This window comes from Rutilus rutilus (assembly GCF_951802725.1).
Source record: "Rutilus rutilus genome assembly, chromosome: 16".
Classification (NCBI taxonomy): Eukaryota; Metazoa; Chordata; class Actinopteri; order Cypriniformes; family Leuciscidae; genus Rutilus; species Rutilus rutilus.
In genome coordinates, this window is record NC_140224.1 from 35,880,486 (window position 1) to 35,905,674 (window position 25,189).

The window sequence follows — 25,189 nt, forward strand, 5'->3', positions numbered from 1 at the left end:
TGTTACGGTATTAATAGGTGTATCAACTATGGTATTTATGTTATGTAAGGAGAAATGATTACAGATGCAGGCAAAATAACCCTTACAATAATACATATTTTTATGTATACTGCATGATTACCATGGAATTGATTAATGTTAAATCAATGCATCAGCACAAAACAGAAGATGGCAATGGCAAACTGATCTGAGAGCAGCCGGAGAGTCTGTCAGTGTGAGAAGGAAGATGTCGGTGTGTGACTGTACTGACGGCTCGCGCGCGCAGAAGGCGTTGAGGTAAACACACACACACCGAAAACACAGACATGCGTCATGCACTCGAGTAATTTATGATTTGATATGCAGAAATAAACCTAATGCATATCTTAAACATATGGATCTGAGAATGTTTGATGGTTGCCCTGCTGCCTGAACAAAATGTACCAGCAGCGCATCTCTTCCTCTGCGCGTGCATATTTGCATATTTGACATCATAACGTCATATGCAACAGAGTTCATGCATGTTGTTTAGAGATAATTTTGATCTCTCCTGTCTGTCTGTCAGACGCATGCAGTGCACCCGCGACATATGTAATGATAGTAAAAACACACGCGGGCTCGTCAGCCAACCGTGATGGATCTATTGATCCGCCCATGCCGTGTGATGTAACCAATCAACTGGAACTCTGGAGGGATTTCGGCTTCCGGGTTGTGTGTTGCGTGTGTGTGTGGAGGACTAGACGCACGCGCTCGCAGCGTGGACGGGGCGCGAGAGCACAGAATCAGTTTTACTGCAGACAATCAGTGTGTGTGTGTGATCATGCCGACAGTCAGGTACAGTAAAGCAGTGTCACTTCACTCAGTCTGGTTGTGTTCTTCCGGGTTGGGAATTGTGTGTTTTTATGATGCAACGCGCTTTATTTCTTCATTTGTGACATTAAGAAATACAATTGTGTGTGTGTGTGTGTGTGTGTGTGTGTGTGTGTGTGTGTGTGTGTGTGTGTGTTTGTGTGTGTGTGTGTGTGTGTGTTTGTGTGTGTGTGTGTTTGTGTGTGTGTGTGTTTGTGTGTGTGTGTGTGTGTGTGTGTGTGTGTGTGTTTGTGTGTGTGTGTGTGTGTGTGTGTGTGTGTGTGTGTGTGTGTGTGTGTGTGTGTGTGTGTGTGTGTGTGTGTGTGTGTGTGTGTGTGTTTGTGTGTGTGTGTGTGTGTGTGTGTGTCAGTCACAAACATACATACAAGGCTGTTGATAGATTTTGAAAATGACAGAACTGGAATGACAACTTGCAATCACAATTATTCTGGTTTTTGTTGACGTTTAAGTGTCAGATTAATGTGCATGTAAGTATTATATGGCAGAATGCATGTGCACATGTACATTCACTGATCACTTGTGGCAGTTTTCATTCTAATTCCCTGACAAATTGATACTTGTCAATATTTCACGTGAAGAATGTTGGCCATCCTGTATAGTTTTGGGGTGTGTGTGTGTGTGTGTGTGCGCTGCATGTGTTTAGTCAGCACTATAGCATGTGTTCTGCGCTGTAAACACATTCCCATGTAAAACCCATTAAACACACACTATATGTTCCAATATTAGGTTTCAGGGTGTGTTAACTTTTCACATAGTTAATTATGAAAAAGCACTTTAAAGGCCTGTAAACTGTTTTTGTTGTGAACTTTTTGCAAGCTTGCATTAAAGCTGACTGGTTCGATGTGTAAAATGGACATTTGTCAGGCTAATATTAGAAGAGTGAGTCACTTTAAACCGGTAAAGAGTGAAGTTCATGAAAAAGCTTCACATAGTGAGGACTGTACATCTAAAAACCTGTCCTGAACTACAATGTCCGTTTCACCGTATGAAAAGAGTCAGATTCTGGTGTGTGTGTGTGTGTGTGTGTGTGTGTGTGTGTGTGGCTCTCCTGCTAATATTCCAAGGGTTCATGTCTCAAAGGCAGTGTCACTGAACCCGATCATGTGACCTCCACCTGTTACTCTCTCAGAATGGATATTAAAGGAATAGTTCCCTCAGGAATGAAGGTTCTGAATATCCTCCTCAATGTCTTTCCAAACACTTGAAAATACTTCAGTGGAACAAAAAAGGAGAAGTTTAGCAGAATGTTCATGCTGTTCTCATGCATACAATTACAGTAAATTAAGACTGAATTAAGTCAAACTCTAAAAATGGCTTGAGGAGATGCAATATTCTGCGGTATTAAATCAAGCATTCGCATGCTCTGATCTGCGGGGTGGCAGTTTTTGCCTATGACAGATTTGTGCTTTTCATGGTTTAATGTATGCAAAAACAAATTCACAGTGACTAACGTGCATATTTTGTTGAATGCATTACTGCGTTAAATACTTGCAAAAAATAACTTGGTAAAACTTTTTTTAAAAACATGCAAGGCCTGGAAAAAGTAACAATGCATTACTTTCAATAAAAAGTAACTAAGTAATGTAATTATTATACTTTTATAGGGAGTAATGCAATATAGAGGTTACACTTCATTTTAAGGTGTCCTTGTTACAGTGTAATTAAATATTTAAGTACTGAGTAATATTAATTAACTACATGTGCTTACTATAGGGTTAGGGTAGGATTAGGGTTTGGTTGAGGGTTAGTTGCATGCAATTATGCATAATTTACTGTTATTACTATGGTAAGTACATGTATCAAAGACACTAAAATAAAGTGTTACCCAATATTAAAGTGAATATAGAGTAAATATCAGTTATTGTAAGATGTTTTCCTCCTGTGTGTGTGTGTTGCAGTCAGAACGCTCTGTTTGGGATGGGGAATCCGCTGCTGGACATCTCTGCAGTGGTGGATAAGGATTTTCTTGATAAGTGAGTAGTGACGTAACTGTGTGTGTGTGTTTCAAGGTCATACGTGCACAGCTGTTCTTATGATCAATACGCTTCTGTGATCACACAACCTGAGACTGTATGGATTTCCTTGAGCTCTGTTAGTGTAATTATTCGTCAATAACTAACCTGTGTGTGTGTGTGTGTGTGTGTGTGTGTGTGTGTGTGTGTGTGTGCGCGCGCAGGTATGGATTGAAGCCCAATGATCAGATCCTGGCAGAGGAGAAACATAAAGCTTTGTGAGTGACATTATTCATTGAAAATGTTTGCAGTGTTGCTTATTTTTATATCACCAGCAAAATCTTTGAATATACAGGACTGGTCAAAAGTTCTGAATAGATTTGTGATGTTTTTGTAAGAAGTCTCTTGCTCACCAGGGCTGCATTTATTTGATCAAAATACAGTAAAACAGTAATATTGTGAAATATTATTACAATTTAAAATAACTTTTCTATTTCATATTTTTGTAGAAACTGTATATATATATATTACAGAATTCTTTGACAAATAGGAAGTTGGAAACTTTGGAATTAAATCTTTCGTAACATTATAAATGTGTTTACTGTCACTTTTTATCAATTTAATGCTTCCTTGCTGAATAAAAGTATTATTTTTATATATATATATATATATATATATATATATATATATATATATATATATATATACAGTGCTATGCATAAGTTTAGACACCCATGCTAAAGTTGACTAAAAAGAGGAATAAAAAATCATCTTTTGGAAACTGAACTTAATGCCTTAATTTAAAAAATTAGGAAAAATCCAACCTTTAAGGACACCAATTTTCTTTGTGAATGAATAATGTATCGTAAATAAATAAATGTTCTTCCTTAAAATACAGGGTGCATAAGTTTGGACACTCCTATGTTAAATTCCCATAGAGGCAGGCAGATTTTTATTTTTAAGTATTTAAAAATATATATTTTTTTAGGATACTATGCATCCTGATAAAGTTCCCTTGGCCTTTGGAATTAAAATAGCCCCACATCATCACATAGCCTTCACCATACCTAGAGATTGGCATGGGGTACTTTCCATAAGATCATCTCTCAATGCAAATCAAACCAGCTATTAGGCTAACTGAAATAAAACCATGCCAATCTCTAGGTATAGTGAATGCTATGTGATGATGTGGGGCTATTTTAATTCCAAAGGCCAAGGGAACTTTATCAGGATGCATAGTATCCTGGATCCATGAAGTAACTGGCCTTTAAAAATAAAAATCTGCCTGCCTCATATGGGAATTTAACATAGGGGTGTCCAAACTTATGCACCCTGTATTTTAAGGAAGAACATTTATTTATTTACGATACATTATTCATTCACAAAGAAAATTGGTGTCCTTAAAGGTTGGATTTTTCCTAATTTTTTTAATTAAGGCATTAAGTTCAGTTTCCAAAAGATGATTTTTTATTCCTCTTTTTAGTCAACTTTAGTATGGGTGTCTAAACTTATGCATAGCACTGTATATATATATATATAATTACTTATCTCAAACTTTTGAATGGTAGTGAATCACAGTTTCCACAAAAATATGAAGCGGCACATTTTCATTTCAACACTGATAAAAATAAGAAATGAAAATAAAAAATAATCTCTGAAGGATCACGTGACACTGAAGACTGGAGTAATGATGCTGAAACTTCAGCTTTAATCACAGAAATAAATTACAGTTTCAATTTTCACATTGAAAACAGCTATTTTTAATTGCAAAAATATTTCATAATATCACTCATTAATTGATCAAATAAATGCAGACATGGTGAGCAGAAGAAGAGACTTCTTTCAAAAACATTAAAAAATCTTAATTGTTCCAAACTTTTGACCGGTACTGTATCATAATATTTGATAAATAAATATTTGCAAATATCCTATTTGCTCAAAAACTATGGCTCAGCCATAGTTATATCATATTATGAACGCTAAAGACAAATGGCACAAACAACATATTATCATCCAGCCCTAATAATGTTTAATAACTACATATTTAATAACTACAGTAAACTATATTTGAGCAGAAAAGCAGAATGGTGAATGTAGTTTTAGTGTTGTACCGTCTCTGGCCTGTAGAGAGCAGCAGCAGCGACTCCTCTCTTCATCTCGTCAGGATCTCACTGACATTAAAGAAAAACCTTCTGGTGTTTGTGCTGCAGGTTTGATGAGATCGTGAACAAGAGTAAAGTGGAGTATCACGCCGGTGGATCTACACAGAACTCTGTCAAAATCGCTCAGGTAAGTCTGGGACTCTTGTCATGTGTGTCTATCAGGAGATCACGAGAAGGGGGTTTTATCTCAGATTCACTCCAGAATAATCCTGTGTGTTTGATATCTTCTCTCTCTCTCTCTCAGTGGATGATCCAGGAGCCGCACAGGGTGGCCACGTTCTTCGGCTGTATAGGAACGGATCACTTTGGAGAGATTCTGAAGCAGAAAGCGTCTGAAGCTCACGTTGACGCTCATTATTATGAACAAGGTCAAGAACCGACAGGAACGTGTGCGGCCTGCATTACTGGAGACAACAGGTCAGAAACACACACACTTATACACGAGTGTGTGTAGAAGAAGCCGGGTGATATACACGCACTAGCATTCGATTTTTAGAAAGAAGTCTCGTCTGCTCACCAAGCCTGCGTTGATTTGATCAAAAATTAGTACATATTTTATTAATTATTTAGTTTTTAAAAGCACTGATCTGGAGTAGCACCTGAAATTTCGTTGTGTTAATACACTGTATTTATGCAATGACAAATAAAGCTTGGATTGAATACAGTAAAAATTGTGAAATATAATTTCAATTTAAAACAGCTGTTTTCTATGTGAATATATATATATATATATATATATATATATATATAGTAAAGTGTAATTTATTAAGCTGAATTTTCAGCATCATTACTCCAGTCTTCAGTGTCACATGACCCTTCAGAAATCTTTCTAATATGATGCTCAAAAACTATTCTTATTATTATCAATGTTGATGTTGTTGCTTCATATTTTTGTGGAAACGAATTTCCGTTTAAAGGGATATTTCACCGCTGGAAAGATGAATGTGTATTTAAATTGGGTCATTTATGTGAAATTATTTTAGAAGTTGGTGCCTTCTAGACTGAGGAAAGCCAGAAAATGTATTTTTGGCTCATGTGGATGAAAGACTACAACTCCCAGAATGCACTTGCTTCGCTGCCCTACGAGGCCACTCCCAAGCCACGCCTACCGGTTACAGAGGGCAGTATCGGGAGAAATGATACAGCTAGGCTACTAGTCGACTCGAAACTGAAAAGACGGTGTTTTATCGTGAGATCCCCCTATGGACGAGTGCCTCCTACTGGCTGGAGTCTCTCGCCTCTGGACAATAAAGCCTCAGATGAGCTAAATGATGATTTTTTTGCGTCATCTGAGGTTTTTTTCCAGACACACAATACAGAAATCTCTGGTCTCAGGAGGACATGAGGGAGGGAAGCACGGTCACTCGAGAATACTACCGGGTTTCTATTGATACAAAGCTTAATGCTGATCGCTGAAGGATCCCTTTAAGGATTCTTTGACAAACAAAGTTCAAAAGAAATATAATCTTTTGTAATATTATAAATGTCTTTACTGCTACTATTGGTCCATTCAATGCATCATTGATGCATAAAAGTATTAATTTCTTTTAAAAATTCCTACAAACCTTTGGTAAAATGGTAGCATAGCATACATGAATCAAATCTTTTTATAGAAATGACAAGCTTTGAATGAAATCAGAGATCAAAACATTATAATGTACCTAATGCGCTGTTTTATCCACTGATACAGACATTTTATAGCAGATAATTGAGAATATGGCTGATACTGTAAAACGATCCATATTTTACATGTTCAAATCAAATACAGCATCATAACAATGTAACCGTAACTATGGTAACAGCTTAATACTTCAGATTATTTCTTATTTTTTCTTACAGCTTGATATTTCACTATCAATAATGCTGGACTGGTCCAGGATGATCGCCATAATTTCCATTATTATTATTTTTTATAGGTCTGTCCTATTTTAAAAAATGATAATAATGGAAATGCTGGCGATAATGATAACATCACCATATATAGTTGCATCTCTATAGAGTGTTAAAAGACGACTGTATCAGTGGATTAATGCAGTTTCTCCTATGATTTATGCTGTTTATTACAATCTGTCTGTACTGAATTAATATATAACGTTCCATAGTGATTTCAGGCTCGATGTTTGACTATTACTGTGTGTTTGTAGGTCTCTGATTGCAAACCTGGCAGCAGCAAACTGCTATAATAAAGAGAAACATCTGGATGTTGATCGCAACTGGAGTCTGGTGGAGAAAGCTCGAGTTTACTACATCGCAGTAAGGGATTCACATTTGCATTATGCTAGTTTGAATGTGCAAATGAGAGAAGCGAAACTAATGATGTTGAATAATCCAAAACATTTTCTGGTCAAAATGCTCATCTTGTTACAGTATAAATCTGATAAGTATGAGTCTGACCCCTGATCTCCGTCCTGAAGGGTTTTTTCCTGACCGTGTCTCCAGACTCCATCCTCAAAGTGGCCAAACACGCGTCTGACAACAACAAGATCTTCGGCCTCAACCTCTCGGCCCCCTTCATCAGCCAGTTCTTCAAAGAGCCGCTGATGAAGGTCCTGCCGTACGTCGACATCATCTTCGGAAACGAGACGGTGAGTCTTCAGATCATCAGGGTGTTTAAACGGCTCACAAAAAGACTTAGTCTCCCTGTAGTCAATCATTGTATCCCTTAAAATTCATCTTTGATCACCAAAATGACATATTTATATGTGTTTTTCTTGAAAAAATTCTTCATGCCTTAAAACATCTTGAATGTAACTCGACACCCTTGCCTCATTTAGTATGCGCGGTTCTATGAATATGCAAATGAGCCCCGCCTCCACTCACTCACTCAGCTCAGAGATCCACTGGTTGACGATCACACGTTGATCTGATTGGTTACAAGGTAGTTTGTGACGTCAGAAACACCAGCGATTTCAAAGCGTGTTTTTGAGACTGTCTTTGGTTCACTGCAGTTTTAAGATGAAAATACTCAGCAATGGTGTCGACTTATGAACTTACACATGGTTTGTCTTAAAGCACATTAAAAACACCACATAGACACATAAACTACATTAAAAGCTGGATTTTCACCACAGGGGGACTTTAAATGTCACGTATGGAGGTTAGTTATTAGTTTTTAACTAACCTCCGCACATTAGGTTAGTTCTTTGCACGTCTCTTCTCATTGGCTGCGATGATTGTGTGTTAAACTGATGTTTGTTTTACAGGAAGCTGCTACATTTGCAAAGGAGCAGGGCTTTGAGGTGAGTGAAAAATACTGTAATACTGGTTTTTCTTCTAGCACAATGAACACAAAAGGGGTAATGTAGACTTGTGAATGAATGGACTGCCCCTATAACACTCTCAGTGTCAAGTCAAGTCACCTTTATTTATATAGCGCTTTTTACAATACAGATTGTATCAAAGCAGCTTCACAGTGATAACATGAAAATAATACAACAAAGTTTGTTTCTAGAAGAAAATTGCATCATCGTCCACCTTAAAGGAACATGTCGACTTTTTGGGACTTAAGCTTATTCACCGTAAGTTAGATAAGTCCATACATTCCCTTCTCATCTCCGTGCGTGCCGTAACTCTGTCTGACCGCTAGCCTAGCTTAGCACAAAGACTGGAGGTAAATGGCTCCAACTAGCATACTGCTCCCAATAAGGGACAAAATAACATCAACATTTTCCTATTTAGATGTGGTGATTTGTATAGTCACAGCATGTACAAATAACAAGGTCACATGAGACACAGCCGTCTTCTAACCGTATACATACTGGGAACTATATTCTCAGAAGGCGAAGCACTGCTACTTGGGCGGAGTGATTTGCTCGCAGCGCCTGAGAGGCCCGTGGTGAGGAGCAGAGAGTTCCTCAGAGTTTGGAGTAAATCACTCTGCAGAAGTAGCAGTGCTTCGACTTCTGAGAATATAGTTCCCAGTATGTATACGGTTAGAAGATGGCTGTCTCATGTGACCTTGTTATTTGTACATGCTGTGACTATACAAATCACAACATGTGAATAGGAAAATGTTGGTGTTATTTTGTCACTTATTGGGAGCAGTATGCTAGCTGGAGCCATTTACCTCCAGTCTTTGTGCTAAGCTAGGCTAGCGGTCAGACAGAGTTACGGCACGCACGGAGATGAGAAGGGTATGTGTGGACTTATCTAACTCTGGGGGATACGGTGAATAAGCTAAAGTCCCAAAAAGTCGGCGTGTTCCTTTAAGTAAGGCAGATCAATAATATTGTTGAATATTAAATGTCCCCAACAAAGGCAAGCCAAAAGCCAAGGCAACAGTTAATAAACACTGAATTAATAACTATCATCGTATCAGTGCTGTATGATCTTCCGGTGTTCCTGCAGACTGAAGACATCGCTGAGATCGCACGGAGGGTTCAGTCTCTGCCCAAAGTCAACAAGAACAGGCAGAGGATCGTGGTGTTCACTCAGGGCAGAGAGGACACTGTGGCCACCGTGGGTACGTCCGTCCAACCAATCAAACGCGCTGATTCAGATGAGAATGAGATAAGTTTTTTATTAATTGTCTTTGTTTGTCTTCTCTTAGGTGATAAAGTGAAAGTGTTTCCCGTTTTAGACATCGATCAGAACGACATCGTGGACACGAACGGTGCTGGTGACGCTTTTGTGGGAGGTAAAAATGATTCATCAGATCATTTTAGACAATGATAGTTATTAATTCAGTATTTATTAACTGTGCGCTCTGTAATATCATGCTGAAGTACACTGTAAAATGTAGAAACTGAAAATTAGACTAGGTTTATTGGAGTATGTTTTACTCCGATTTTTTTTGTCATTTCTTTGTAAATTATTTGTGAACTTTACTAGCAATTTCTGAGTGAAAATTGCCTCAAAGTAAACCCTGCACCGCTTTTTTTTTATACGCATGTAATAAATATACAGTATGTATTTATAATGTTTAATTTGCCAAATAATCCACTGTGCAAACTGCCTATGTAAGCAGTATTTTAAGGAGAGCGGTGAAAAGTATTGACGATAAATAGTTCAATCTAATGGCAATGTTCCTATAATTAGTTTTTAATTGAGTTATTCATTTACTATTTAATATTAACTGTGCACTCTTGAATATGCTAAAGTACACTGTAAAAAAATATTATTCAAACGGTTTACAAGAAAATTCTATTTCCCTTTTTTTTTCTTTTTTTTTTTTACTTAATTTCATGTTTAAATTTAATGCATTTTTTGACAATTTCCTGTAATTTGTGTAATTTACTAGCAAATTCTGAGTAAAAATAGACTCAAAGTAAATATTTTTTATGATGTAGGTATAAAATAGATACAGAATAAACTATATAATATATATGAAAAATAGTTAAATCTAATTAAACATCGACTCTTTTACCCAATATTTGTGCTGGGGATTTTTATGTTAATGTTGTTACCTTTGCAACATGCTGAAATTTAATTGATTAAAATCACTTTCTCTTGTGCTTCATGCAAATTGTGCTCTCTAATAAAAAATAATAAACATTTAAGTTGACATTTTACAAGAAAAGGTTACACTTTTTTTCGATGGTCCACGTTAGACATTCTTATAAGTTACTTTGCAACTACATGTCAACTAACTGTCATTAGAGTATTAGTAGACTTAGAAGACTGTTAGGTTTAGGGTTAGTAGAATAAGTTGACGTGTAGGTGCAGTTACTGATAGTTAGTAGAATGTCTAACGTGGACCATCGAAATAAAATGCTATCTGTCTTTCCACTTTAAAATTTCACGTTTAATTCAATGTGTTGCGTGCCGTTTCTTTGTACGAATTTTAACTCAGAAATTGCTAGTAAATTTCACACATGATTACAAAGTAAATCCTTAACCAATTTTTTTCAGGGTGGGTTTTCCAAATCAGTCACTTGTGAAGTTGTGTTTCACTGCCTATGTAGGAAGTACAGCAGATAGCAAGATGGCTCACTAGGGTTTGGAACAGGATCGCTATGACTGCCGAGTGAGACGTGTTCCTGGATCAACATTTTCAACAATCCTGTCCAAAAACAGTCCTATCCCTACCCATGAGTTATCCCTACAACCAGAGGGAAATGAGAGGTGAATTAAGCCCTATTAGGACGGGACTAGTGTCACATGGAGAGTCGGAGTAAAGTAATAATCACCAGAGCTTCTCTGTGACTTTAGTCCCGTCTGAATGTGCATCTCAGTGATCATCACGGACAATGTCAGTAAAGATTACGGCGACTTTTACCTTCAGTAAAAAGGTCCGGAAAAATTCCCTCAGGTGACACTGATCCCGTGCGAATAGACCCGCTGTAAATATGTACGTAAATATTTCCTAATTTCCTGTTTAAAAGTAGTTTCCCGCGGTTTTTCAAGTATGGAGACGCTTGAAGCATCAGTTGCGTTCTAGACGCTGGAACGAGTCTGTGGCAAAACTCAAGTGTTTCACACACACCATCAGATCAGAGAGAAGATCGACAGCACTTGTTAGAGGCACCAAACATCTTTTAGCGTTAGCTAAGTGCCTATTACCAACACAATCCAATCTGAAGTTCATTAATACATCGCTCAACCGGACATAACTGTTTTATATATATAAATATAGGTTATATGTGTTTGCGCACGTGATATCAGGAAGCAGCGTAATACACACATGACGACAGGAGTGACGGCGATGCGCAAATCGAGTTACTCTCTCACTTCTGCTAGTTTACTGAGATCTCTTATCCTGTGCGAATTAAATTACATTACTCCATCTACCCTGGTAAAGTTAATCCCGTCCGAATATGGCTTAAGAAAGTTGTAGATGTACCTAACCCCTGTTGTAAGCCGAAACTCGACATTAACTGTAAACCTATCCCTCAAATCTGATTGGTTGATTGGAATGTTGATCCAGGAACATGTTCTACTTGGTGAGATCACATTCACCTCTGGGACAAAGCCTATGCATTAACATTTAACTACTATTGAACTCTTTGTTTGTGTGTCCTGCAGGATTCCTGTCAGAGTTGGTTCAGGAGAAGCCGCTGGAAGAGTGTATCCGCGCAGGGCACTACGCCGCTAATGTCATCATCCGGCGAGCAGGCTGCACCTTCCCTGAGAAACCAGATTTCCACTAACTCCCTCACATCCTCTCCTGTATGATCCCAACATGGAATCTTTACATCTCATTTTCTTTTCTTTTTTTTTGCTGGAGTTCCAGCAACACAACCTGCGTGCCTCTACATTCGTTTACACACGTTTCCTGTTAAACGGGCATTTTTCAGGATTGCGACGACCACATCACGTACACTCCGATGAGTTTGTGTTAAAGTGCGGATTGCCTTTGATCTGTTTTTATGCTTTATTGCAATATCATTCTATATTTAATCTTTAAAGATCCATGATATCATTTTAAGGAAGTGCATTTATATTTTCAAAAACAATAGTGGTAAATTAAATTAACAGGATTAGATAATGGAATTTGTGTTTAGAACGTTTTTGTCTTTCAGGTCTACATTTATTATGAAATACCAAATTATATCTTAAACGCACAATGTTTGAATATGCATAAGCTGTATCTCATGTGGGAAGGTTTTTCCACTTGCTCTTTCTTCTGGAACACGACTGTTCAACTGACCAGTTTAATAAAAAGATTTTAACTGTTCCAAACTTGTACATCTCTGTTTTAAAGTCTGTGCATGAGTGTGTGTGTGCGTGCATGAGTGTGTGTGTCTGTGCATTAGTGAGTGTCTGTGTATTAGTGAGTGTGTGGTCATGAGTGTGTGTGTGTGCGCATGAGTGTGCATAAGTGTGTGTGCATGTGTGTACATGAGTGTGTGTGTCTGTGCATTAGTGAGTGTCTGTGTATTAGTGAGTGTGTGGTCATGAGTGTGTGTGTGCGCACGTGAGTGTGTGCGCATGGGTGTGGGATGTGCACGCATGAGTGTGTGTGTACATGAGAGTGTCTGCATTAGTGAGTGTGTGTGCATGAGTGTGTGTGTGTGCATGAGTGTGGATGTGTGTGTGTGCATGATGAGTGTGGATAAGTCTGTGTGCATGTGTGTACATGAGTGTGTGTGTCTGTGCATTAGTGAGTCTGTGTATTAGTGAGTGTGCTCGCATAAGTGTGTGTGTGTGTGCATAAGTGTGTGTGCGTATACTCCCGTAGTTTGATAGAAAGAAGCTCTGTAAAACCTGAAGAAAGCTTTCTGTTGGCATTCCCATTCATCTCAATTGGTCTGATCTAACATGCTTCATTTTCGGAGAAACCGGCTAACCCTAAACCTACCTAAAACTTTAACACTATTCACTGGCTGCTATGCGAGCACAAATGTTTTTGGTCAGCGTGTTTCAGTGTCTGCGGCTGTGTGTTTCGAGCTCTTCTCTGCTCCAGCAGGAGTTCGTCCAGCTCTCTCAGCTGCTTCAGGAAGCCCCAGTTTGGGATGATGCGTCGCCGTCGTTTGACGTGGTCGATGGCGTCTACAACCGTCATGTTCTCGTAGATCATCAGGAAGGCCAGGAAGAGTGTGGCCGAGCGACTGCGGCCCATCACACAGTGAACAAGAAGCTTATCTGGAGAAATAAATAAGATGACTAAACCTCATTATTGGGTCCTTGATTATGGTTTCACTTTTTTAACTTTAGTTAGTGTGTAATGTCAAAGCAATGGGAGATATTTGCTTTTACAGAAATCGATTTTTAAGGACTACAACCAACGGCTGGAAGGGACTACAACAAGCTTCTTTCCGGGTTGGTGACATCGCTAACCCTAAAATTTACATAAACATGGTGAAACCATGTTGGGCTGCTTTAGAGAAGAGGAAGAGTTGTCCTTGTTTTTTAACCCTGGAAAAAGTTTGTCCTAAGGCTGACGGCCTGTGAAATCTGTGCTTGCAGAGTACGTACTTGAGATCTGCCAGCGGAATCCTCTTGTTCATTAACACTGTCAGGGTCTGAATCAGCCTTGAAATTGTTTGAAATTCATGTCATCGTTAATGTTTACATCTGAGTAGAACTCGTGGTTATGGAGGGGTGGGACATTTCCCAAACACGTGATAAGCTCTGCCAATCACAACACACCGGGCCAGCTAACCAATCACAGCACATTTCGTATTTCGGAAGGAGGGGCTTCATCGGAAATGATGCGAGGGAGGAGCTGTAATAATGTCAAATATGTGAATAGTAATGTGTTTTTTTTTTAATGTAAATTTTAGGGTTAGTGATGTCACTAACCCGGGAGGAATGTCCTGTAGTTCCTACCAGCCATTTGTTGTAGTCCTTAAAAAATGATTTCTTTAAAAGAAAATATCTTCATTTGCTTTGAACTTTGAGCGTTGTAACTTTGCAGATGTTGTTTATGCTCAAACAGCAACATTACACACTAACTAAAGTTAGAAAAGTGAAATCATAATCAACCACCCCTTTAATAGTATCTCAGTGATACTAAAATAACTCACTCTGTGGGTTTGTGAGGGTCTGGTGGATGTGTTCAGCAGCAGAATAGAAGTACTGGCTGAGGTTGAACGTGGGAACGTCCTCCGCCGTGATCCCGTAGTAATGCACGTCCATGTCTCTATAGTATTCAGCACCCGTGTCCACACTGTTCCACTCGCCCTCCGCAGCGTTCAGGATGTGCGTGATCCCCATCGTCTTCAGCTTGTATCGGTCTTTAGCAGTCTCTCTTCACACAAACAACAGCTTAGAGTCTAGGGGCCGTTTACAAGACACTGTAACACTGTAAACGGCCGTTCATTTACACTACAACTGCATTTTGGGAGCATGAAAACGCAAACTTTTGAAAACGGGCTTCAAAGTGCAAGTTTTTGATAATGATACCGTTGTCTCCGTGTGTAATTTTGACAGAATGCGATTTAACGGGTTGTTCTAAACCTGTTATGAAAGTCAATGGGGCCTATCAACTGTTTGCTTACCAATATTCTTCAAAATATCTCTTTTGTGTTCAGCCGAACAAAGAAATTATTATCGGGGCCGGTTGCATAAACCGCTTAGACTAGTCTTGCAAGTTAGTCATCGAATTTTGTCTTTAAAACTGTTCATAACTTTTTAATGTCAGTTACATAAAAACATACATTTGCCTAATATGATCCCAAAAGACTAACTATCCCTTGACTAAAGTGGGTCCTACTAGATCTTAAGACACTGTCAGTTAACATAATGACTAAGTTTATGCAACTGGCCGCAGGTTTGGATTGGAATAACCTAAGGGACGGGTGAGTAAATGATAGCAGAAGTTTATTTTTTGGGTGAACTAGGCTATCCCTTTAAAAGCGCGCCTTAACAGAACGACCGTTGACAGCCGTTCATGAACGTTAGTTATCAAATAGTTATTCTTGGTGTGAACAGGTCTCAAATTTGACTCTGGTATCTGTTTATTATTGTCTCAATTGTCTCTACCACACATCCTGGGTCAGTGTTTAGTCCGTCAGTAGACTTAATTGGGTAAATGTTGACCCTGCATTATTAGCATCACAATAGGGTTAGTCAGATGAAACGACTCACTCGTTCCCGATGTAGACGTTGGGCCAGACCTCATTGACGTGTGTGTACGCGACGCTGCCGTGCGTGAGGTGTTTCTCCAGCTCGTATCCGTTTGGTGTCACATATTCCTCTTTCACTTCACTCACCTCCGGCTTCACACCAAACTTCCTCCGTGAGGTCATTTTCAACCGCGCATTCGATTAAAACAGCATAAAACACATGTATTTTTGTGTTCAGATTTGGTTTGAGAGGTGCTGAGATGAGTCGACTGCTTTGGCCTGATTACAGGCCAGAGGTGGGTGTTGAATTCTGGGTTATTTTTAGAGGTCTGTTCCCTCTTTCTCTCACTAGAGAGGGCTGAACCTCAAAACACACGTGTGTGTGTGTGTGTGTGTGTGTGTGTGTGTGAGAGAGAGAGAGAGTGTGTGTGAGCAAGTGAGTGTGTGGTTGTGTGAGTGAGTGTGTTTTACACATACACACTTCTCTGAAAGATTCACCCGATACAAGACTGGTATCAACTGAACACCCCACATTGAACTCAAATGAATGCAGAAAACTGAAACCAAGCATCATGATTTAGGATTATTTTCCTTAAACCATCATTTTCCTGTTCACTTGTTCTACATTCTATTGTAAACTTCAATTCTATGATTTATTTACAATTTGTTAAATTAGTGAACACAGTTGCCTGTTAGTTTATACTAATATATCCCATCTCTCCTCTGAGGTTTGAGTCCAGCTGACGGAGCTGTTGAAGGAATCCAGCGTTGGGAAGAATGTTCCGGTGGGAGCAAACCGTATCAATGGCTTCTGCGATGGTGAGTTTTTCATAGATCATCAGATACGCCAACACTAACGTCGCTGAACGACTCACTCCTCTGGCACAATGAACCAAGACCTTCCCCTCTCCTGAAAAACAAATAAAACCACCATCACACATCATGCATGTTAAACTTATTTCAAACAAATCTCAAAGACGACTGTAGAGTCAGCAACGTGAAACACTATTTGCATGCAAGCCATTTTACTTTGTATTCAAGTAAAGCACTGATGATGAATCATTCACAACACGACCTGGAATGTGTATTCGGAAAGTAAATAGTCAGTTTAAAGGATTAGTTCACTTTCCTGATAATTTACTCACCCCCACATCATCCAAGATGTTCATGTCTTTCTTTCTTCAGTTTTTGAGGAAAACATTCCAGGATTTTTCTCCATATAGTGACTTCAATGGGGTCCAAAGGGTTGAAGGTCCATATTGCAGTTTCAATGCAGCTTCAAAGTCTCTACACGATCCCAGCCGGGGAATAAGGGCTTATTTAGCCAAACCGTCGGCCATTTTCTTAAAAAAAACAAAAAAAACATTTAGATACTTTTTAACCCCAAATGCTTGTCTTGCACTAGCTCTGCGATGCGTAATGACATTGAAAGGTCACGTGTGACGTTGGCAGAAGTACAGCCCTAGCGTTTACAAAGCGAACGTGCAAAGACTAAGTCAAATGCCATTTAAAACAATCAAATAAATAAAAGGTAAAACAACAATGTATTTTTCGCCCTACCCTACATTTTCTGTCTACGTCATGTGATCACCTGACCTTTCCAACGTGATTACGTAATGCATGAAGTCGTGGACATGCAAGACGAGCACTTAAAAAGTTAAAAAGTATATAAATGTTTTTGTTTTTTTAGAAAATACAGATGCTTTCTATAGATAAGACTCTTATTCCTCGGCTGGGATCGTGTAGAGCCTTTGAAGCTGCACTGAAACTGCAACTTGGACTTTCAACCCGTTGGACCCCATTGAAGTCCCCCTTAGTCTCCTATATGGAGAAAAATTCCTCAAAAACCTTAATTTCTTTTCGACTGAAGAAAGAAAAACATGAACATCTTGGATGATGTTGGGGTGAATAAATGATCAGGAAATTAAAATACTGAAGTGAACTAATCCTTTAAATGCATTATATCTCCCAACGCGTTAATAAATATCACAGAAGCATGCTGTGTGTGTGTGTGTACACAATGCAAACTCTTAAGTATGAAAGTGCACAATGCATTACTTTGCTGGGACAGAGCTTTATGAATGAAACCGGCTGTGGGGTAGAAAAACGGTGTGATGTCGAAGTCTCTGTTGTCTGGTGCCTCAACGCCATGATACTCCACGCTCGCGTCCGAGTAGAAATCAGCTCCAGTGTCGATGTGAGCGCGTCCGTGTGCAGCGTTGACGATGTGAGTGATTCCTAGACGGTGTAGAAGCGTCTTGTCTCTTGCTGTTGGACTGAGAGAATCACTCAAGAGTTAATTTTCTGCAGTAGCTCTTAAATCAAATCAATATCGGTCATGTGATGCATGAGAACTAAGTGCATTTGTGTTCAATCATGTCAAACCTGGCGCTGTACATTTAAAGGAGACATTTCTGAACTGAATACAAGCATGAATGACATTTTTGTACTATTGCAAAGATAAAAATAACAGTAAACAATGGCTAAATCTGTTCTTTACCCCAAGTTATCATGTGTGAAATACTTAAGAAGAATTATATAGTCCATGAGTCATATGGATTACTGTTATCAACAGAAAACGATCTCAGAACTTTGACTAAAAAGTAATGAACAAACATTCTTCCAGTAATGTAACTAGAATGATTGTTCACATTTATCTGGTCTTTAGTAATGTAGCACAATTTTTTTTATATATATATACATTGTTCATGGAATGTGTTTATTCTGAAATGGTTTAGTTTGACATTTGTGACCCTGGACCACAAAACATGGGTCACATGGGTCAATTTTTTTAAATTGAGAGTTATGGATAATCGGAAAGCTGAATAAATAAGCCTTCCATTGATGTATGGTTTGTTAGGATAGGACAATATTTGGTCGAGATACAACTATTGAAAATCTGGAATCTGAGGGTGCAAAAAAATCGAAACTTTGAGAAAATCCTCTTTAAAGATTTCCATTTATGTTGGCGATTGTGCTGCATTCACTCACAAAAATAAATGTTTTATATATTTACGGTAGGAAATCTATAAAATATCTTCATGTAACATGATCTTTACTTAATATCCTAATGATTTTTGGCATAAAAGGTTGATCATTTTGACCCATACAATGTAGTGTTGGCTATTGGCACAAATACACCCGTGCGACTCGTGACTGGTTTTGTGGTCCAGGGTCACATTTGTGTAACGGTTTTTAAATGTTGCTACTTTTTTTCTGAACATTCCGAGAAAGTTCAAAAGTAACATTCGCAAAAGTAAAATGGAATGTTCTGTTAAAAGTAAAAATGGAATGTTAAAACATTTTGAAAATGTTCTGAAAACGTTCAAAAATAACTTAATGTAAAACGTTCTTTGAACAAAACGTTCTTAGAATATATTTTAAATTTGTTTATTCCCACTGATATTCCTGTGTCATTTAAAAGGTTTTGATGCATGTCAAAAATACTGGTCTTTTCTTTTCTTGTCAAACTATTTATAAGTGGAAAACATTATTTACACTTATGCATTTAGCAGACGCTTTTAACCGAAGCAACTTACAGAAAAGGAGCAAAAGCAATTTGTCAAAGAGCTAACAATATTCATAACATACAGTGCCAGGTTTATTAGTCAACTAGATTAGGAAAGAAGTGAACCGACTGCCATGATGAAAGATGAAAGATCATTTAGCGCACCTCAGAAGATTAAAAGTGTCTCGAGTCTTGTGGTGTAATACGTACGCATCACTGATGTAGATGTTAGGCCAGACTTCGTTAAAAGCGCCGGAGGGTCGTCGGTTCTTTAGCAGAAGGGTCAAAAGGTCACAGATGGGCGGAGTCTCGTATCCAGCATCCTGTATATCCTGCATACTTTGAAATAAAATAGCTTGATGTACGATAAAAACATACACGTCAATGCATTGTATTAAAGTGTTTTTGCCTTTCTGTAGTTACTGAACTCGCGTTGTGTTTCTCTGAACTCAGAGCCGCGTTTGTGTGTGTGATTGTGTGATGCAGTAAGTGATACGTGTCTCTATTTTGGCTTCTTTGCGTGTCAAAGTGGTAAATATAGATGAGAGACACAAACAGACAGACAGCTGAGAATCTTTGAGATGATCTTTGAATTGAAGTTCATTTATGTAGATTAAATTTGTTCTTTTAATAACGTATATTTGGTCAAATATATTAAAGCCATCATGAAATCAAAATTGCCAAGAAGTTTGATTTCAGGATGACTTTTTTTATATGTTAAATATATGCATATATATTTCAATATATTCAATATTTTTATGAACTCACATTCCTGGTCTTATTATCTGCATAACCTTTCATTATGAAGTATATTCCTTTTGGACTGACTGACGTCATGAATGAATCCCTTTCGGTTTTCAACCCCTTTCTTCCCATTTGTTGTTTGGAAAGCTGTGAATCTATTACTTTATAGTGACTCTGAAGATTAAGCAGGATTGGAATATATTTCGATCACAACAAAAAAATACATGTAACAACTTAAAAAAAAGACATTTTAATTGAGAAATTAAATCTTGTATCAATCATGTGATTCCATCAAATGTGTGTAAGGCCATTTCTGAAGCATGCATTTCTGTCATAACTGATGGGTATCTTTCTGCATGTCAATAGCTCTGTATTTCTGATCAGTAAACATGACGTGAATGTGTTGGTCCGGTGTTAGAAGGCTGTGCTCTGGAAGTGCAGTTTTTTGTCCAGTTCTCGCAGTTGTTCCATGAAGCCGGAGTTTGGGCAGATATTCCTGTGTTGTGCGACGGCTTTAATGGCTTCCACCAGCGTCATGTCCTCGTGGATCATCAGATACGCCAGTACCAGCGACGATGAGCGGCTCAGACCCATGGCGCAGTGCACAAGCACCTTACCTAGGAAAAAATAATAATATAAATGTTCACAAACTAAAATTTTTTACGAATTCCGAATTTTTACAAAAACACGTCCTGATCATATTTCACCCACACATCAAAAGAAAAAAGATTAAAATTCTATTAATTTTTTTCATTATTTTTTAAATAATATTTTGCATAAAGAAAAAAAAATAAGTAGATTTTTTTTTTTTTTTTTGCATTTTGACATTTTGACATCATGTCTGTTAAGCACATGTTCCTCCCTCAAATTCTCAGACATAATTACCTAAAAAAAAATCATCATTGTGCATAAGAGTTGCTCAATAGGTAAAAATAAAATAATATCATTATGCAAAAAAATCTTAATGGTCCGAAATGTCAAATATAATAATTGCAAATTGCCATTGTGCATAATGAGAATTGCTTGATAGTTCAACTTAAAATGACCCATGAAATTAATATCATGATGCAAAAAAAATCTTGATGGTCCTAAAAACTTAATGTCAAATATAATTAAATTTTACAGTGAATTCTGCATTTGTTTTTTTTGGGATGTCCTTCGGTGTGTTTCCTCTCCTCACCTCCAGGGGTGCTCATGGCACTCTTGATGAACTTGGCAGCGGAGTAGAAGAAGGGGCTAAGGTCAAATGAGGGCATATCGAACGCCTCCACGCCGTGATATGTGATTTTAGTGTCTCTGTAGTAACTGGCTCCTGTGTTAACGTTAAACTTCCCGTGAGCTGCGTTCAGCACGTATGTGATGTTCAGGGACTGTAGCATGTGTTTGTCCTTCGCTGCGTACCTGAATGAGATACACATACACACAGACACTTATTATATACCTGTTTTTATTGCACATTTACAACGCAAGATATAGGGAACATGCTAACTTTGTAATGCACACTTACATTTAAGGAGTCCTATTATGCTTTTTTATAATAACTTTACATGTTTGAGCATGAAAAAGGTTTCGGGAGTTCTTCTCTATATCAGTGTCAGTGTTTCTGAACTCCCAGAAAGAGTTTCTTCCGGGAACGAACATGTCACAATATTCCTCATTTAAATAATTAATACGCGGAATAAAGGGGCGGGGCCTGGTAGAGTTAGTTAGTAGTGTGTTAAACTGGCGGTTATGGTAAGGGGCGGGACATTTCCCAAACACACTCGAAGCGCTCGACCAATCACAACACATTGCTCCGGCCGACCAATCAGAGCACAGTGTGCTTTTCAGAAGGAGGGGCTTCATAGAGACAGGAAGTAAACAGAGCGTTACTGACAGACTGGGAAGAGAGGAGCCGCAACAATGGAGAATATGAGGAGAATAATCAACATTCAAGCAGGAAAACATACAAAATCAAGACTTTGTAAAGGGGCATAATAGGTCCCCTTTAAAAGAACAATTAAAAGAGTGAGCAAGATTAACAAAGATGTAAAACAGGAGACCATTAAAATAGTAAATATTTAGACTTTTTTTTGTTTGTATTTTGACATTCTTCAAAATCATGAAGAAATAAAAGAAGGCTTACTTTTCTTCCATTTTCATGTGTGAATATGATATTTACCCACTAAAATTACATTACTGGGCATTCAAAATATTATTAAAAAAAAACACAATATGTTTTTAAACTCAGGGATGAATATTATTACCTTAGAGGTAAAAATCTAAATAGTAGAAAAGGTGAACAAGAGTTTCAGGAAGTACAAGGATCATCTCAAATTGAATCTCTTCTTCTTCTTTTTTAAATTCCTTGACTGAATGTATACTAAACAGTGTCTTTCTTTTTAATGTGAAAGATTTGCCTCATACTGAAACAACCCATCAACCTAGTTTCCCCAAAAATCAACTCCTGATTCTCTTACATGTCTCCGATGTATATTCCAGGTCTGACCTCATCAAGATGGCCGCTGGTTCCAGGTTTGACCCACAGAAGTCTCTGGAGGTCAGAGGTGCTCGGCGTCTCGTACCTGCCGTCTCCGCCGGTGCGTGGCATCTCGACCCGCTTCACACCCGTCCTGCTGACAGGCTTCGGGCAGATTCTGTCAAATGAAATTCCAGGACTTTCAAGGACTACTTTTTGGGGATTTCAAGGACTTCAATCAGCACTTCTCAAACAATAGAGAAGTTTTTTTTTTTTTTTACTCAAATTACATAAATGTGACCCTGGACCACAAAACCAGTCACATGGCTAAATTTGTTTAAATTGAGATTTATACATCACACGGAAGCTGAATAAATACGCTTTCCATTGATGTATGGTGTGTTATGATAGGACAATATTTGGCCGAGATACAACTATTGAAAATCTGGAATCTGAGGATGCAAAAAAATCAAAACATTGATAAAATCTCCTCTAAAGTTCTACATTTATATTGGCGATTGTGCTGCATTCACTCACAAAAATAAATGTTTTATATATTTACGGTAGGAAATTTACTAAATATCTTCATGGAACATGATCTTTACTTAATATCCTAATGATTTTTGGCATAAAAGAAAAATCGACAATTTTGACCCATACAATGTATTGTTATTGCCACAAATATACCCGTGCGACTCGAGACTGGTTTTGTGATCCAGGGTCACATATATGGTGATGTTTCACTTCATAGAGATCCATCCATTGACCAGCGCTGTCAGGAATGGGAAATCCCTGTAAACATTGAAAGGATATTGAAACTGATTTTTTTCCAGATGGACTGCAGCGTCAATTTTGCAACACTTTTCAAGCTCCTCTTCAAAAATATGGCCGTTTTCAAGGATTTTCCAGGACTTACATTTCAAAAAGTAAAATTCAATATAAAAGTAAAATTCTATATGAGGAACAGATTCAATTGAAGTAGTTATTCGTTGAAAACAAAAGCTCTCCAATGTCATTTACAAGTCACTGTTACGAGCCATCATTGACACCAAGCACCTTTGATTCTCTTGTATCTCGATCACAACATGGTACGTTTGACTGTATGCAAGCACAAATACAAGAGAATAAACTGTAATGATGCTTTATGATGCTGTTTTTGACCTTTTCAGAGAGGTTGATATCTCACTGAACACCTTGATTATACGGGAAACACCAGCTCAGGCATTCTGCGAAACTCCTAAAACAAGGAAGTCTCATGAACAACGTGAAGGTACATTTTCATTTTTATTTGAATACTTATTTTAAGCTGAAGGATTGAATCAAATTATTATTTTAATCAAACAGTTTTACCACTGTACGATGGAAAATTCTACTTTAGAGACAGTGTGAGACTGCTGATAATTAATAACTGATATTAAAGCTGCTAGTTAGTGACTTTTTAGGTCTGTTTGATACTTTAAACCATAATTTTTAACAAAATTGTTTGTGCAAAACATTCCACAAAGTATTAGCAATGGATTAGATTGGTTTAGAAAACCAGGTTTGTCTCACCTTAAAATAAAAATAAAATAAAGTGTTGCAAATCACTTTAATATTAAACATTTCAATACTGCAAAAACATTTCTTTAACACTTTGCAATAAGGTTCCATTTGTTAACATTAGTTAACTACTTTAGTTAATATTAACTAACAATGATGGCATTTATTAATCTTAGTTAACTAATTTACTAATACATTATTACAATCAAATGTTGTATCTGTTAATTAATGCACTGCGAACCAACATGAACATGTTTATTAACAAAGATTAACAAATGCTTTAAAAATATATTGCTCATTGTTTAACGTTAACTAATGAGACCTTATTAAGTGTTACCAAATGTTCATCTCGTCTTGTATTTTATTAAAATATCTCAACATTCTTAAATCGATATACTTTTACATAAGAAACAAAGAAAAAAATCTACATAAAGTGACTTTAAGACAAAACCAAACATCTGCCAAAACTCGTTTTCACTTTGAATTAAGTTTATTTTTCTGACCCCATTAGCAGATATTATTTTCTTCTTTAAACTCAAGTATAAACTTAATTAATTTGAGACATTTTTCAGAAAACATGACTTAATATCTTATGTCATTTTGATTTAAGGTGAAAAGATGACTAACTTTATATCTTTTTGTTCATCCTGTTCATGTGTAATTAATCAAGTTATAATTAATCAAGTTAAAGTGCCATTATAAGCATCAATCAAGTTTTCTTGTGATAAAATAACAGTTTAACACATTGCAAATCAGATATTTATCCATATTCCTCATAATAACCAATGCATGTGCACCACTAGCCGTATATACTCAAGATTATGCATCTATTTGAATGAATCTAAAACACATTTTCAAGCACAAACAGACTCACAGTGTGTTGAGGAACCGCTCGTCAGCGTGTGTGCATGCACACGTATGTGTGTATGACGTGTTGTTCAAGCTGATGACTTTATCTATTTATATATAGGCTATAATCTGATTCAGGCTGCTCAAAACACTCTTTCTTCAGGGTTCCTGATGGGAACGGATGAACACATAAAAGATCATCTCTCGGTAATATCACACTGATTTTAACCAGGACAGACAGAGGGACGATACGGTTCTGCTTATTTTCGACACACTGCAGTCGCCCTCGTCTGTGTCCGAGTAACAGCGTCTTAAATTAGACAACCTCTCATTCCCACAGCGGCGAGTTAAAAATACACTCGCTCTCTGTTCTCGTCATCTAGAGTATCAAAGTCAACACAAGTGAGGGCGTTTGCTTTGCTGCACAGCTGCTTTTTATTTATAATAAAACTGTTTCTTTCATTCATATACAGTACTGTGCAAAAGTCTTAGGCATGTTAATCCCCCCCCAAAAAAATGGTTTTAAGTCAGTGATTTCTATCTTTTGCTGTAGTGTGTCAGTAGGAAATATCAGTTTACATTTCCAAACATTCTTTTTGCCATTAATTGTAATAATCCAGTGAGATTTGTGTCTGACAGCAGCCGGTATGATCTGATCTCACCATCATCGAGTCCGTCTG

General features: G+C 37.6%; 3 protein-coding genes across 4 annotated transcripts; 1 reads left to right on the forward strand and 2 right to left on the reverse strand.

Moving 5' to 3' along the window:
* The first annotated feature begins 19 nt into the window (after positions 1–19).
* Positions 20–12,587, forward strand: adkb (adenosine kinase b). 2 transcript variants are annotated; one of them, XM_084433990.1, is made up of 11 exons: positions 20–276; positions 2,748–2,822; positions 3,026–3,079; positions 5,012–5,090; positions 5,208–5,380; positions 7,108–7,216; positions 7,378–7,548; positions 8,167–8,202; positions 9,311–9,425; positions 9,513–9,599; positions 11,927–12,587. In XM_084433990.1, exons 1-11 carry the CDS (start codon positions 227–229, stop codon positions 12,049–12,051), a joined length of 1,074 nt encoding a protein of 357 aa, XP_084290116.1. In that variant the 5' UTR covers positions 20–226; the 3' UTR covers positions 12,052–12,587. The 2 variants fall into 2 exon arrangements, with proteins under 2 accessions (XP_084290116.1, XP_084290117.1); XM_084433991.1 differs by lacking the exon at positions 20–276 and adding an exon at positions 467–813.
* On the reverse strand, positions 12,577–24,589 carry LOC311306303 (dual specificity phosphatase 29-like). Its single transcript, XM_084434626.1, has 7 exons — positions 24,535–24,589; positions 22,123–22,299; positions 20,844–21,064; positions 20,087–20,280; positions 15,434–15,576; positions 14,371–14,594; positions 12,577–13,486 (listed from the first exon to the last, which is right to left on the reverse strand). The coding sequence occupies exons 2-7, from the start codon at positions 22,251–22,253 to the stop codon at positions 13,221–13,223; spliced, it is 1,179 nt and encodes a 392-aa protein (XP_084290752.1). The 5' UTR covers positions 22,254–22,299; positions 24,535–24,589; the 3' UTR covers positions 12,577–13,220.
* On the reverse strand, positions 15,434–19,398 carry LOC311305941 (dual specificity phosphatase 29-like). The gene is made up of 3 exons (XM_084433997.1): positions 19,130–19,398; positions 17,470–17,687; positions 15,434–16,321 (listed from the first exon to the last, which is right to left on the reverse strand). Exons 1-3 carry the CDS (start codon positions 19,255–19,257, stop codon positions 16,104–16,106), a joined length of 564 nt encoding a protein of 187 aa, XP_084290123.1. The 5' UTR covers positions 19,258–19,398; the 3' UTR covers positions 15,434–16,103.
* Positions 24,590–25,189: the final 600 nt, after the last annotated feature.